Source organism: Cebus imitator, unplaced genomic scaffold (genome assembly GCF_001604975.1).
Source record: "Cebus imitator isolate Cc_AM_T3 unplaced genomic scaffold, Cebus_imitator-1.0 Scaffold440, whole genome shotgun sequence".
Lineage (NCBI taxonomy): Eukaryota > Metazoa > Chordata > Mammalia > Primates > Cebidae > Cebus > Cebus imitator.
In genome coordinates, this window is record NW_016107755.1 from 1,045,519 (window position 1) to 1,059,684 (window position 14,166).

A 14,166-nucleotide genomic window follows, 5' to 3' on the forward strand; every position below is an offset into this window, starting at 1 on the left:
CTACAGAACAACCTCATCTCACACTGACATCAGTGCTGCCAGAGCTTTTCTCACCAGGGCTGCGTGTGTGCCCTCCCTCCCTCCCTCCCTCCTCCCACACCAGCCCTCCTGCACGCTGCAGCACATAACCATATTTTACTCTTCAGGAAAGATAACCCCAGGCTTATGGGTCCAATTTTTCAACCACGTATGAATATAAGTTAGACTCTGCTTTATAAATTCATGAGTTTGGATTGGAGGCAGCACTAGGATTACTACAACTCAGGCAGGAGAGTTCCAACAGAAAGTTACCTACGATGAAAATCCATGGGACCCCTCTTCACTGCACGTTTCCAAATCTGCTTTCTTTAAGAAGATTGGGGAAATTTGGAAAATACAATCCGGGAAAGAGACATGGAAGGAGGGCAAGAGGTACGGAGGTCTGAAAATGTGTCTCTTCATACCACAACGGTGTTTATGTGTAGGAACCACACTAGGTGACTTTCAAGTCCCTGTGATCACAGGTCGTGGTAAGACAAGGCTCTATTGAAGGATCAAGGGCAATGGAGCAGCAAAGATGACCTAGTCAAGCAGTGACCACATAAAGCCCACAGTGGCCTGCACACCTATTGGACACAGCCCCATCTACTCCATCTCCTGCAACAAATCAGCACAAAAAACACGTGTACTGTGGAAGGTTCTTGGGTCTTCCATTTATTTTGTGTCTCAAATTTCAGGAATCTTCTCTAATTAACTCATTAACCTCTCATGGAAATAATTTGAAAAAGTAAACTATACTCAGATTCTAACGTTAATAGGAAAGTAAGAAGATACAGCTCAGTGCGCCATGAAGTTGAGACAGAGATGGAGACATCGCAACCCCAGGTCTCTGGAACAGGAAAGGTGATGGGGAAGGAATGCAGGTCAGTGTGGGGAAGGGGGTCATGGTGGACACAGGGCCGGGCTGGTCTCCCCACCTCCTCACATTATATCTATAGAGACACAGACACATTCAGATGCCTTTTCAGAAAGAGAAGTCAGGGTTCTTGAAGTCACAAAGGGAAGGTGTGAACAAAAGTTGCCTCTCAGTTTCACACAAGGCAGCTGTCTCACACTATAGAAAAATATTCATGAACAAATTCGTATCAGTCACAGTGAGGGGTGACACTTTAAAGAGCCCATCACATGCTCAATACATCCCACTCCAACAAACCCCATAGCACAGTTGTGTACACTGTTCTCCCCAACACCCACACACATCAGGGTACTCAGGGTCTCACTTTTACAACGTGATGTGAGAGACACATCAGAGCCCTGGGCACTGTCATTGCCTGGGATAGAACAAAAGCAGGACCTGGTCAGAACTCACAGGAGATGCAGCTATAGGAGGAATTGCAGCTGGGTGGGTTCCCCCACGGGCTCCAGACCACAATATCCCAATGATCTCAGGGATCAGCCTCCTTCATACTTACTTGCAGCCTGAGAGTAGCTCCCTCCATTTCTATCTATGGGAAGAAAATATTCTGTGAGAGCCCAGAATGGTGGCAGGGCCATGAGGTCCTAGAGGAACCTCCTAGTCTTGGACCCCAGAGAAGTTTCCAGAAATGTGTGACTGCAGACCCAGGGCAGGATCAGGAAAAACAAGGAAAGCAGCTGTGGGTCCTGGACCAACTGCCCTCCTAAGGACTGTCCTCAGCAGAGACGTTCCCTTGTGACCTGTGACTGCTGGGATCAGGTCCCCATCACCACAGTCATCAAGGTGATACATCTGTCCTTCATTGTCACAGGTGCTTTACACAAGAGGAAGTGCTGGCACACAGGGCCCAGGCTGGGTCGGCTCATGAGTGTGGATGATGCTTCCCAGTAACCAGGCAGGGCACACTTCTACCTGGGGCTTGAAGCCCTCAGTGGGACAAGCAATCTCAGACACCACTCCTCACCCCTTCCTCACCTGAGCTCTTCTTCCTCCACATCACAGCAGTGACCACAGCTCCAGTGACTACAGCTCCAAGGACAGCCAGGCCAGCAATGATGCCCACGATGGGGATGGTGGGCTGGGAGGGCGGCTCTGGGAAAGGAGGGGAAGGTGAGGGGCCCTGATCCCAGGTCCCAGCCCCCAACCCCAACCCAGCTAAAGGTCTCCAGAGGGGCTCCTGCTTTCCTTAAGAGACATGACACCTCATCCTCTCCTTACTCCATCTCAGGGTGAGGGGCTCAGGCAGCCCCTCATGCTGCACATGACATGTGTATCTCTGCTCCTCTTCAGAAGGCACCACCACAGCTACCCACTTCTGGAAGGTTCCATCCCCTGCGAGCCTGGTCTCTATGAGCTCCATGTCTTGGGTCTGGTCCTCCCTATCCTGCTTCCAGGTCAGTGTGATCTCCGCAGGGTAGAAGCCGAGGGCCCAGCACCTCAGGGTGACCTCATGATCAGAGATGGGGTGGTGGGTCATGTGTGTCTTGGGGGGCTCTGAAGGGAAGAGTCAGAAAATTCAGACATCTTGCACCTCTCATGGGACACTGCTGCTGCACCCATGTGACCATCCTGAGAAGGGACAGGATACCTGGTGTGGGGAAGGGAGCACAGAACCCAGACACCAGCCCGGACACAGGCACCTGGGATAATGTCCTGTTCCTTGGAAAGTTCTAGTCTCTGAGCAGGGTAGGAGGGATTGCTGATCCTGTCCTGAGTAGAGGCCAAGGGACTCAGAGGACCTGGAGTCCGACCCCCACACACTTGACTGTGAAGCAGAGAACCAGGCCCGAGAGGAAATGGTTTGGTGCCCAAGGCTGCTGTGGGGTCAAAGGGAAACCCTGATCAGTATTGCAGGGATTGTCTTCACCTCCACTCCCTCAGAGACTTCATCTCTTGATTGTATCACAGAGCAGGGCAGTCCCTCAGAGTCATTCTCTGGCACAGGATCTGGAAACACAGGAGGATTCCTGAGGACCAGAGGGAGGGTGATATTCGAGTGTCGGTCCCATTTTCCTCCCCTACTTGTGCGAGGCCAGCCTGGGACGTCTACCGGAGATCAGGGAGGCGCCCCGTTGCCCCTGGTACCCGCGCGCTCCAGTGTCTCCTTCCCGTTCTCCTGGTGTCTGCGGATCCACTCCAGGCACCCGCCCTCCAGGTAGGCGCTCATCTTCTCCGCCACATTGTCCGCCTCCCACTTGCGCTGGGTGATCTGAGCCCCCAGGTCCGCGGTGGTCCAGGAGCGCAGGTCCTTGTTCAGGGCGAGGTAATCCTTGCCGTCGTAGGCGAACTGATGATACCCGTGGAGAAGGCGCCCTTCGGCCCCAGGTCGCAGCAATACCTTTCCTGGAGGGGGTGAGACCCTGGCTCCGCCCCCGCTCCCGCGGTCACCCCGCCCACCGAGCCCCGCCCCCGCCCAACCTGCGGGGATTTTGGCCTAAACTGGAAACCAAACCGGGTAAAGGGGCTTGGGGCTTTCCCAGGTCGAGGGTCTGGGTGAGTCCCCCAGTCTCGGGGTGGATCTCGGACCCGGAGACTCGGGGTGACCCAGGCCGTCCGTCGGGGACGGGGAGGGGTCGTGACCTGCGCCCGGGACCCGAGTCATTCACCAGCCTCGCTCTGGTTGTAGTAGCCGCGCAGTTTCCTTAGGTTCACTAGGAAACTCTGTGCAGTGTCCTTGAACATCCGTGTCCCCCGGTCCCAATACTCCGGCCCCTCCTTCTCCATCCACGGCGCCCGCGGCCCCATCCTCGGACTCGAGGCGTCGCTGTCGAACCGCGCGATCTGCGTGTCGTCCAGGTAGCCCACGGAGATGAAGTGGGGGTGCTCAAATACCTCATGTGGTGGGAGCCTGGGAGCGAGGCGAGGCTGAGATCCGCCCGACCCTCCTCCCAGCGCGGCTCCCCGGATCCTGCGACCCCGCAGGTCGGGCCCCTCGCTCCTCCCGCAGAGACCATTTCCCTCCCGACCCCGCACTCACCTGCTCAGGTCTCAGTCAGGGCCAGGGCCCCCGAGAGCATCAGGAGGAGGGTTCGGGGCGCCAAGGGAGACTGGGGACTTTAGAACCGGGATCGCGGTGAGCTGATTGGCTTCTCTAGGAACCTGACACCCAGTGGGAGTGGGAACTCGGTTCAGTGTCGTGAGTATCTAGCACGAAGGTCCCGACACCAGTGAGAAGAGGAAGAGAAACTGCGGAGATGAGGAATCCCCAAGCTGCTCCTCCCCAATCCACACACCGCCTTTGGGGCCTGAGACCCTGAGAGCCACGCCTGGGCCCTGGGACTTCGCCGTGACCCCGCTCCTCCTGTGCCAAGCGCTCTGTCTCAATGTCTCCCTGAGTCTGGGCCCAGGAGCTGTCTGAGAAACCAGAGAGAAACACTCAGCATGGGCCCCATCCCTCTCCCTTCACTTTTTATCCCGGAATCCAGGTCCCTGGACTGGACTCCCTGCCTCCCACTCCTTACCTGTCCCCCTGGACTCTTCTAGAAGAAAACTCACCCCAGGAAGCTTGCTGCCAGAGAGTGAGCTCGCCCTGGGAATGGAGGTGTAGAAACAGGGTGTTTTTGTTTGTTTGTTTGTTTGTTAATCCGGTAAAGTTGTGCCTGAACGCATGAGATAGCATAGAAACCAGTTTGCTTTTTGCTTATTAACTACAGTGGGTAGCAGAATCTTGGTAACCCCTGAATGATCAGGAATCTAATCGGTAAAAAATGTGACTTTGGCCCCTTGATATGCAAATGTGTCTAAAAGCATTAAAACAGGACTCAAAAAGTTAAGTTTCACTTTCCCAGACAATGTATGTGTGACTCCAGCTTGTTGTGTTTTAAATTTACCTTCATTCCATAGCCCTGAGTTACTGTGTGGGTCCAGGACATCTCCCCAGTTCAAAGTAGCACACTGTGTTACTGTATGGTGCAACCAGGAGCCAGTGCAGACTTCATTCACCTCACAGTCGCAAGTGTTCAAGGCGGTCACAAGGCCCCTCACCAGCGCTCATGCACTGCCTGTTTTTAGGAAGTGTCCACATCTAAGTGGTGTGTGCTTATTTTATAGGAATGCTTAGTATTTATTTAAACCTGATTAACATAAAAAACAATTAGTTTTTGGGCAGACCTACATAAGGTGTTAAAGGCCAACTGCAAAGAACACCCTTGCAGGCTCTGTAGATGGATGTATTAAAAATCTGTAAAACAATGTGTTAAAACCTAAGAATTCTGTTGCTTTCGATTTCCTTCCCTCTGCTCCTTCTCCTCACCTCCTGCTTCTCCAGCCCTTCCCTCCGTCCCCCTCATCCCTCAGGCCCTCCTCTCCCCTTCGTCCCCACCACCCTGTCACTCCTGAATTGTGGCTCTAGCACTGTCTCATCTGCTACATGACTGTTCCCTCCGCAATGGTCCTGCTATTGTTAATCACAGTGTGTCATTTCTCCACCTAAAACACTCCAGTGGCTCCACCTTGGTCTTGTGAAGCTTCCAGAGTGTGAGGCATGTGAGCATATGAGGGCAGACCTGGTTCATCGTAGGCACTAAATTAATTTTTGTTGACTGAATTAATGAAATATGAGTGTATTAAGTTGCATCACCGAAAATTATAAAATGTAAAACAATGAAAAAGTTAAGAAAGATTTTATTTTATGTAACTAGTATGCATATCAATTCATCAGTTGATTCCATAAGTCTGTTGAGCCTGTGTATGAATTTTATAAGACTGTGTTATTATCGTAAATATTGGCTTTAAACAACACCCATTTATTGTATTCATTCATTTATTTTTAGAGACAAAGTCTCCCTCTGTCATCCAGGGTGAAGTGCAGTCACATGATCATGGCTCACTGCAGCCTCAAACTCAAGGGGCCCTCCTGCCTCTGTCTTCAGAGTAGCTAGGACTGCAAGTACCACCATGCTCAACTAATTAAAGAAAAAAAAAAACTGTAGAGATGACTGTCTCACTATATTATCCTACTGGTCTCAAACTCCTGGTTACAAGTGGTCCTCCTGTGTCAGCTCCTCAAATGTTACAATTACAGGTGTGTGCTACCACCCCTGGCCTAACAACACCCATTTATCTATTTATAGTTCCTTAGTCAGATATCCCAGGATGATGTGGATGGAATCTCTGTTCTGTGCTTCCCAAAGCTGTGTTTTCATTTTGAATCCTCCTTCAGGCTTCTACAGAGGAGGCAGAATGCAGTTTCTGGCAGTTGTAAGACTGAGATTCCTGTTCCTTGCTGGCTGTCAAGGTAGAGAACAGGGAGGGATGTGGTCAATTCCTGGTGCCCACCAGCGTTCTTTCCCACACAGCTCCTTCATTTTCAAAGCCCACAGTGGAGGAAACCCTTCACACTGAATCCCTCTCACACTGTGAATCTCTATGCTCAGGAAGGACCCAGTCCTTTCAAGGGCTCAGCTGATTAGGACAGTCCAAGCAGGATAAACCCAGCCTAAAAGCAACTAATTGAGGCCCTTAATTATATCTGCTGAATCCCTTCACAGCAGCACCTACATTCAAGTTGGTTGAATAACTGGGGGAAGGTGAATGACCAGGAGGTGGTTGTTGGGGGCCATCATAGAATCAGCCTAGCAAGGTTTGGATCTTCCTTTTGTGTTTAATTGAGACACAGTTGGAAATTGAAGTTCAAGTAAAGTGAGCATTGTGAACGGTAATAAAATACATCCTCTTCAGCCATGGAAATTCTCCTTACCTTTTACAACTAAGTTATATATTTAGTATCTTACAATTAATTTAGGCCAGGTGTGGTGGCTCATGCCTGCAATCCTAGCACTGCGGAAGGCAGAGGAAGGTGGATCCATTGACTCCAGAAATTCAAGATCAGCCTGGGAAACATGGTCAAACCCCCATCTCTGTCAAAAAATTAGAAAATTAGCCAGGCATGGTGGTTCATGCCTGTCATCCCAGCTACTCAGGAGGCTGAGGTCAGAGGACCCCTTGAGCCCAGGAGATCGACACTGTAGTGCATGGTGATCATGCCGCTACATTCCATCACAGGTGACAGAGCGAGACCCTGTCTCAAAGATAACAAGATTGATGATGACAAATTTAGAGCATATGTAAATTAACGTGTGATAATCTATCCTCTCTTGTGAAAATCTATTAGTTACTTACTATTGTGGAACAAATTATGTAAAACTTAGCAGCTCAAAACAACAAATATTCATCATCTCCCGCAGTTTCCAATGGTAAGGAATCCAGGAGAGGTTTGCTGAGTGTTTCTGGGTCAGGGCGTGTCACAAGGTTGCAGTCCAGTACAAGGGCTCCATCATTTGAGTGTTTCACTGGGGCTGCGGATTCAGATGAAACATGGCTCAGTCACATGGCTGTTGGAAAAGGCCTAGTTTCTTATTGTCTGGTTCCAGAAGTCCTCAGTTCTTAGCCACATGGACCTTCCTGCAGGGCTGCTTATGGGACAGCCGCTGGCTTCCCCCAGAGCTCACGATCCCAGAGACAGAGAAAGTAGAAGCTGCAGTGACTTTTATCTTCTACACCCAGAGTCACGAATTGTTATGTCATCATTACTCTATCAGTTAGAAGTTGTATTAGTTCATTCTCCCGCTGCTATAAAGAAATACCTGAGACTGGGTAATTTATAAGAAAAGGAGGTTTAATTGACTCACAGTTCTGCATGGCTGAGGAGTCTGCCTTAGGACACTTACAATCATGGCAGAAGTAGAAGCAAACACATCCTTCTTCACATGGTGGCAGGAGAGAGAAATGGAGAGTGAAGCAGGGAAAAGCCCCTTATGGAACCATCAGATCTCATGAGAATTCACTCACTATCGTTAGAACAACATAGGGGAACCGTCCCTGTGATCCAATCACCTGTGATGTGGTCCCACCCCCAATATGTCAGATTACAATTCGTAAGACACTTCAAGATGAGATTTGCGTGGGAACACAGAGCCAGGCCATATCAGAAGTGCATCATTAAATCCAAGCCACACTCAAGAGAGATAATTAAGCTGCACCTCTGGAAGGCAGCAGTATTAAAGGATTTGCATATGTGTTAAAAGCAAAGTTAAAACTGTTGTTTCAAGATTTTGTAACTCAACGGCTTTTTTTATCTAATTGTTTTTCATTAATGCTTTAAGCTTGTCTTTTAATTTAATTAATTTTAAGTTCCAGGGTACAAGTGCAGGTTTGTTACATAAGTAAGCGTGTGCCATGGTGGTTTGCTGCCCCTATCAACCCATCATCTAGGTATTAATCCCGGCATGCATTAGCTATTTTCCCTAATGCTCCCGCCACCACTGCCCAACCCCAACAGGCCCCAGTGTGTGTTGTTCCTTTCCCCTTTTCCATGTGTTCTCATTGCTCAGCTCCCAATTATATTTAAGAACATATGGTGTTTGGTTTTCTGTCGTATGTTAATTTGCTGAGGATAATGGCTTTCAGCTTCATCCATATCTTTTGATGCAGCCATAAAAAGAAATGAAATCAAGCAAAGGACTTGATTCCATTTCTTTTTATGGCTGCATAATAGTCTATGGTGTATATGTATCATCTTTTCTTTACCCAGTTCATCATTGATGGGCATTTGGGTTGATTCTATGTCTTTGCTATTGTGAATAGTGCTGTAATGAACATACACATGCACGTATCTTTATAAAAGAATGATTTATATTCCATTGGGTATATACCCTGTAATAGGATGGCTGGGTCAAATGGTATTTCCAGTTCTAAAATTTGAGGAATTGCCACACTGTCTTTCCCAATCATGGAACAAATTTATGTTTCCACCAAGAACATAAAAACATTCCTATTTTTCTGCAACCTTGTTCCAACTCCTGTGTTCTCAATGGGAAGACTGGAATGTTTCCTTCCAACTTCATCAAGGAATTGTCAGGTTAGTCAGATAAGCTTGGCATTTCCCAGGATGAGCATCTGTCCAAGTCAAGTTTAAGGGAAACCACAGGCTCTGAGAGTGATAGAGGTATCTCAAGCAGCACCAAGTCTGAAGGTGCCGACGGGACAGTGGTGACTGCAGCAATCCAATCCCAAAAAGTTAAAGGAGTGGGCTTTGGAGATATTTTCAAAAACAAGCCAATCAAACTAAGACAAGATCAACTGAAGTAGAAAATGACTTTCTGCTGGGCGAAAAGACTATTGGGAAGAAGTTACCTACGACTCTGGCAACTCCAGACTCCTTGAAAACAGAAATGGGCAGCAGGACAAAGAGCAAGGATTACTGCAAAGTAGTATTTCCATATGAGGCACAGAATAGTGATGAAATGACAATCAGAGAAGGAGACATAGTCACTCTCATCAGTAAGGACTGCACTGAGGTAGGCTGGTGGGAAGGAAAGCTGAACGGCAGAGGAGGCGTTTTTCCTGATAACGTCGTGAAGTTATTTCCACCGGACTTTGAAAAGGAAGGGAATAGACCCAAGAAACCACCGCCTCCATTCACTCCTGTCATCAAACAAGGGACAGGTACCACTGAGAGAAAACATGAACTTAAAAAGGTACCTCCTGAAAGACCAGAAATGCTTCCCAAAGAACAGAAGAAAAAGAAAGACCAGAGACAGAACCAAAACTGGATTTACAGAAGCCCTCCATTCCTGCCATACCACCAAAAAAGCCCCGGTCATGTAAAACCAATTCTCTCAGCAGACCTGTCACACTGTCCCCAAGGCCAGAGCTACCAGTGGGTCTGCTGACACACACCAGGGGTGATGGTCTGAAGACTGACTTGGGGGGCAGTTTGCTGCTTGGCATCTTGGACAAAGATCTCTCAGACCGCAGCAATGACATTGACCTAGAAGGTTTTGACTCCGTGGTGTCATACTGAGAAACTCAGTCATCTGACCACAAGCAGACCAAAAGCTACGGGGAGGCGGCCGCCATCCCAGTCCCTCACATCTTCATCCCTGTCAAGCCCTGATATCTTCGACTCCCCAAGTCCCAAAGAGGATAAGGAGGAACACATTCCTCTTGCTCACAGAGGAGTGGATGCGCCAAAGAAAACTTCCAAGTCTGTTACCATATCCCAAGTGTCCGAAAACAAAGCATCCCTGCTGCCCAAGCCGGGGACAGTGGCAGCAGCTAGTGGTGGGCCAGCCTCTCTGTCCTTGGTTGCCTCCTCCCCATTGTCATCCTGTTTGGGAACAGCTGGACACAGAGCCAACTCTCCGTCTCTGTTCCACACGGAAGGAAAACCAAAGATGGAGCCTGTGGCCAGCAGCCAGGCGGCAGTGAATGAGCTAAGGACACAGGTCCGAGAGGGGAAGAGCATCATCGAGAACATGAAGGACCAGCAGAAACGAGAGATTAAACAGTTATTGTCTGAGTTGGATGAAGAGAAGAAAATCTGGCTTCGGTTGCAGATGGAAGTAAATGACAAAAAGAAAGCTCTACAATCAAAATCAATACTTGATCAATGAAATGTCACATTATTCATCCTGAGTCCGAGACTCAAATTTTCTGCCCCAGCCAAAATAATTTTGTGCCAAAAGATTAACATTTTGCCTCAACATGGTCCTCTTTGAAAGATTAGCACAAAAGTCTTGATAGAACAACACAGATTCCATCCAAGAGGAGAATCTTCCCCCTGGTTTAGTCCCGGGGCCGGCACTCGTTGTGACTTACACAGAGCAAAATTGTGCTAAAGGCTTTTCTACTCTGAGATCTCAATGTGAAATGAAAACTCAGGCAGTTTAGTCCATAGTGGTACTAATTTGATGATATTTTCCATTAATAAAATGTAATTTCAGACTTAAAAAAATTTTAATAAAAATTTATTTTTTTATTTTGCATACTTTAATTTCAGAACAAAATGAACAGACAAACAAAAAAAGCCCCACAATACACAACATCCAATCCTGCTATCAGAGTAGGGAAAGAATGGGGACTTGACACCCTTGTTTCCTGCCTTCAACAGAAGGACAGGAGAGAAAAAAAATACCAGACATCAGCGTAGGGAGCCAGGTGGGACAGGGGCACCCAAGGCTGCAGTGGGAGCCATGGGGACACTATACAAGGGCAGTTTTCCAACTACGAACCCCTAATCTACTTCTTCCATGCGAGACGCATCCTCATCATCCTCAAGAGGGGAGATCTCATCAGGAACTGCAGCACTGGGTTCCTCTGCTGCCACTTCATCTTCATCGATACGTAGACCTAGCTTGATCATGCAGTAGATGCAGTTGGAGTGGGTTTGGGGATTCTCAAGGGAAAAGCCAGAAGAGAGCAGGGTGGTTTCAAACAGCAGCACGACAAGGTCCTTGACTGCCTTGTCATTCTTGTCTGCCTCAGCCCTCTGCTGCAGCATCTCCACAATAGGGTGGTCAGGGTTGATCTCCAGGTGCTTTTTGGCCATCATGTAGCCCATGGTGGAGTTGTCCCGAAGTCCCTGAGCTTTCCTAATCTGCTCCATATTGGCTGTCCAGCCGTAAGTGCTGGTCACAATGCAGCAGGGTGAAGACACAAGTCTACTGGAGATTGTCACCTTCTCAATCTTCTTATTTAAGATTTATTTCATGAGCTTGCAGAGGTTCTCAAAGTTTGCCATGCTCCATTCCATTTTCTTCTTTTCCTCCTCATCCTCCGGTATCTGCAGACCCTCCTTGGTAACTGAGACAAGGCTCTTCCCATCAAACTCCTTTAGCTGCTGCACACAGTATTTGTCAATGGGCTCAGTCACATATACCACCTCGAAGCCACACTCTCTCCACAAAAGCTGAGTTGGCCACCTGCTCTTTACTCTCACCAGTGATGTAATAGATGGACTTCTGTGTCTCCTTCATGTGAGAAACATACTCTGACAGAGATGTCATCTCCTCTCCAGACTGGGAGGTGTGATAGCGCAGCAGGTCAGACAGGCGGCGTTGATTAGTGGAATCCTCATGAATTCCAAGCTTGAGATTTTTAGAGAATGCCTCATAGAATTTCTTGTAAGTTTCCTTGTCTTCCACCAGCTCAGAGAAGAGCTCAAGGCACTTCTTCTTTTTTTTCCCATTTATTTATTTTATTGCATTTTAGGTTTTGGGGTACATGTGAAGAACATGCAAGATTGTTGCATAGTTACACACGTGGCAGTGTGATTTGCTGCCTTCCTCCCCATCACCTATATCTGGCATCTCTCCTGGCACTTCTTAACAATGTTTTTGCGAATGACTTTCAAGATTTTGCTCTGCTGGAGCATTTCTCGGGAGTTGTTCAGAGGTAAATCCTCAGTCAACCCCACCACGGATAAAGTTGAGATACTCTGGTATCAGCTCATCACAGCTGTCCATGATGAATACACGATGGACATAGGGTTTGATGTTGTTCTTTTTCTTCTTGTTCTCAAAAAGGTCAAAGGGAGGTTGCTTTTCATACTGATGAGGTATGAACAGCAATGCCCTGAATTCCAACTGACCTTCTACAGAAAAGTGCTTGACTCCCAAGTGGTCTTCCCAGTCATTGGTGAGGTTTGTAGAATTCTCCATACTCCTCTTGAATAATGTTATCAGGGTTTCTGGTCCAAATAGGCTTGGTCTTGTTTAGTTCTTCCTGATCAATGTATTTCTCTTTGATCTTCTTAGTTTTCTTCTTCTTATCCTTACCGCTATCATCCTCATCTGAACCCACATCTTCAGTCTTGGGCTTTTCTCACCATCTTTATCTTCCTTTTCTTTCTCACCTTTCTCTTCCTCTGCCTCATCATCACTAATTTCCTTCTCTTGTTGCTTCTCCAAATAAAGGGTGACAGGACAGCCTATGAACTGAGAGTGCTTCTTCACCACTTCTTGACCCGCCTTTCTTCTAAGTACTCTGTCTGATCTTCTTTAAGGTAGAGGATCACTTTAGTACCCCTGCCAATGAGCTCACCATGGTCAGCACGCACAGCGAAGGAACCTCCAGCAGAAGACTCCCAGGCATACTGTTCATCGTCGTTGTGCTTTGTGATCACGACCACATTCTCTGCCACCAGGTAGGCAGAATAAAAGCCAACACCAAATTGCCCAATCATGGAGATGTCTGCACCAGCCTAAAGAACCTCCATGAATGCTTGAGTACCAGGCTTGGCAATGGTTTCCAAATTATTTATGAGATCTGCTTTGGTCATGCCAATGCCTGTGTCTACCAAAGTCAAGGTACGTTTCTGATGGTTGGGGATAATTTCAATTTTCAGCTCTTTACCACTGTCCAACTTGGAAGGGTCTGTCAGGCTCTCATAGCAAATCTTGTCCAAGGCATCAGAAGCATTAGAGATCAACTCCCGAAGGAAAATCTCCTTGTTGAAATAGCAGGTATTGCTGATGGGAGACATGAGTTGGGCAATTTCTGCCTGAAAGGCAAAAGTTTCCACCTCCTCCTCTCCATGGTGCACTTCCTCAGGCATCTTGAAAAGAAAAGTCTCACAGGTATTAGAAAGCAACGTGGGCTGGTTGTCCAACACACACGAGGCACAAGAGCAGCGCCGGAGTGACTCGAAAGAAATAAAAATTTATTAATAAAAAATTATTAAAACATCAAGGAAAAACAGATAAAATCAGGTATATCTGTTTTTTCTTGACTTTTTAATAATTGCCATTCTGACTGGCATGAGATGGCATCTCATTGTGGTTTTGATTTGCGTTTTTCCAATGATTAGTGATGTTGAGCTTTTTTTCTTATGTTTTTGGCCTCATGTATGTCTTCTTTTGAGAAGTATCTGTTCATATCCTTTGTCAACTTTTTAATGAAGTTGTTTTTATGTAAATTTGCTTATTTGTTGATTCTGAATATTAGACCTTTGTCAGATGAGTAGATTGCAAAAATTTTCTCCCATCCTGTAGCATGTTTGTTTGCTCTGATGATGATTTCTTTTGCTGTGCAGAATTTCTTCTCTTTAATTAGATCCCATATGTCAATTTTTGCTTTTGTGGCAGTTGCTTTGGCAATTTCATCATAAAGTCTTTGCCCAACGTGTATGTCCTGAATGGTATTGCCTAGAGTTTCTTCCAGGGTTTTTATAGTTTTTGGTTTATACTTAAGTATTGAATCCATCTTGAGTTAACTTTTATGTAAGGTGTAAGGAACGGGTCTAGTTTCAATTTTCTGTATATGGCTAGCCAGTACTCTCAACACCATTTATTAAATAGGAAATCCTTTCCCTGTTGCTCATTTTATTTATCACATTTTTTGGAAAGCACATGGTTGTAGATGTGAGGTCTTCTTTCTGAGTTCTGTTTCTGTGCCATTGGTCTACATGCGTTTTTTTTTTTTTTTTTTTT

At 47.1% G+C, this 14,166-nt stretch overlaps 2 protein-coding genes and 2 pseudogenes across 3 annotated transcripts in view; 1 reads left to right on the plus strand and 3 right to left on the minus strand.

Annotated features, from left to right (window-relative positions):
- Positions 1–3,992, minus strand: part of LOC108290621 (saoe class I histocompatibility antigen, A alpha chain) — a 41,916-nt gene extending 37,924 nt beyond the window's left edge. Inside the window, exon 1 of the mRNA XM_037732048.1 lies at positions 3,933–3,992. The gene's annotated coding sequence lies outside the window, so the exon portion shown is untranslated. The remainder of the gene's footprint in view (positions 1–3,932) is intronic.
- On the minus strand, positions 666–4,827 carry LOC108290580 (saoe class I histocompatibility antigen, A alpha chain-like). The gene is made up of 7 exons (XM_037732084.1): positions 4,786–4,827; positions 3,562–3,736; positions 3,041–3,373; positions 2,174–2,449; positions 1,931–2,047; positions 1,452–1,484; positions 666–1,093 (listed from the first exon to the last, which is right to left on the minus strand). Exons 1-7 carry the CDS (start codon positions 4,825–4,827, stop codon positions 1,089–1,091), a joined length of 981 nt encoding a protein of 326 aa, XP_037588012.1. The 3' UTR covers positions 666–1,088.
- A 4,174-nt stretch (positions 4,828–9,001) lies between these two features.
- On the plus strand, positions 9,002–10,392 carry LOC108290640 (annotated as a pseudogene).
- A 300-nt stretch (positions 10,393–10,692) lies between these two features.
- LOC108290650 lies at positions 10,693–13,382 on the minus strand (annotated as a pseudogene). The gene is made up of 2 exons (XR_005197166.1): positions 12,066–13,382; positions 10,693–11,910 (listed from the first exon to the last, which is right to left on the minus strand). The product of XR_005197166.1 is annotated as a heat shock protein HSP 90-beta-like (transcript).
- Positions 13,383–14,166: the final 784 nt, after the last annotated feature.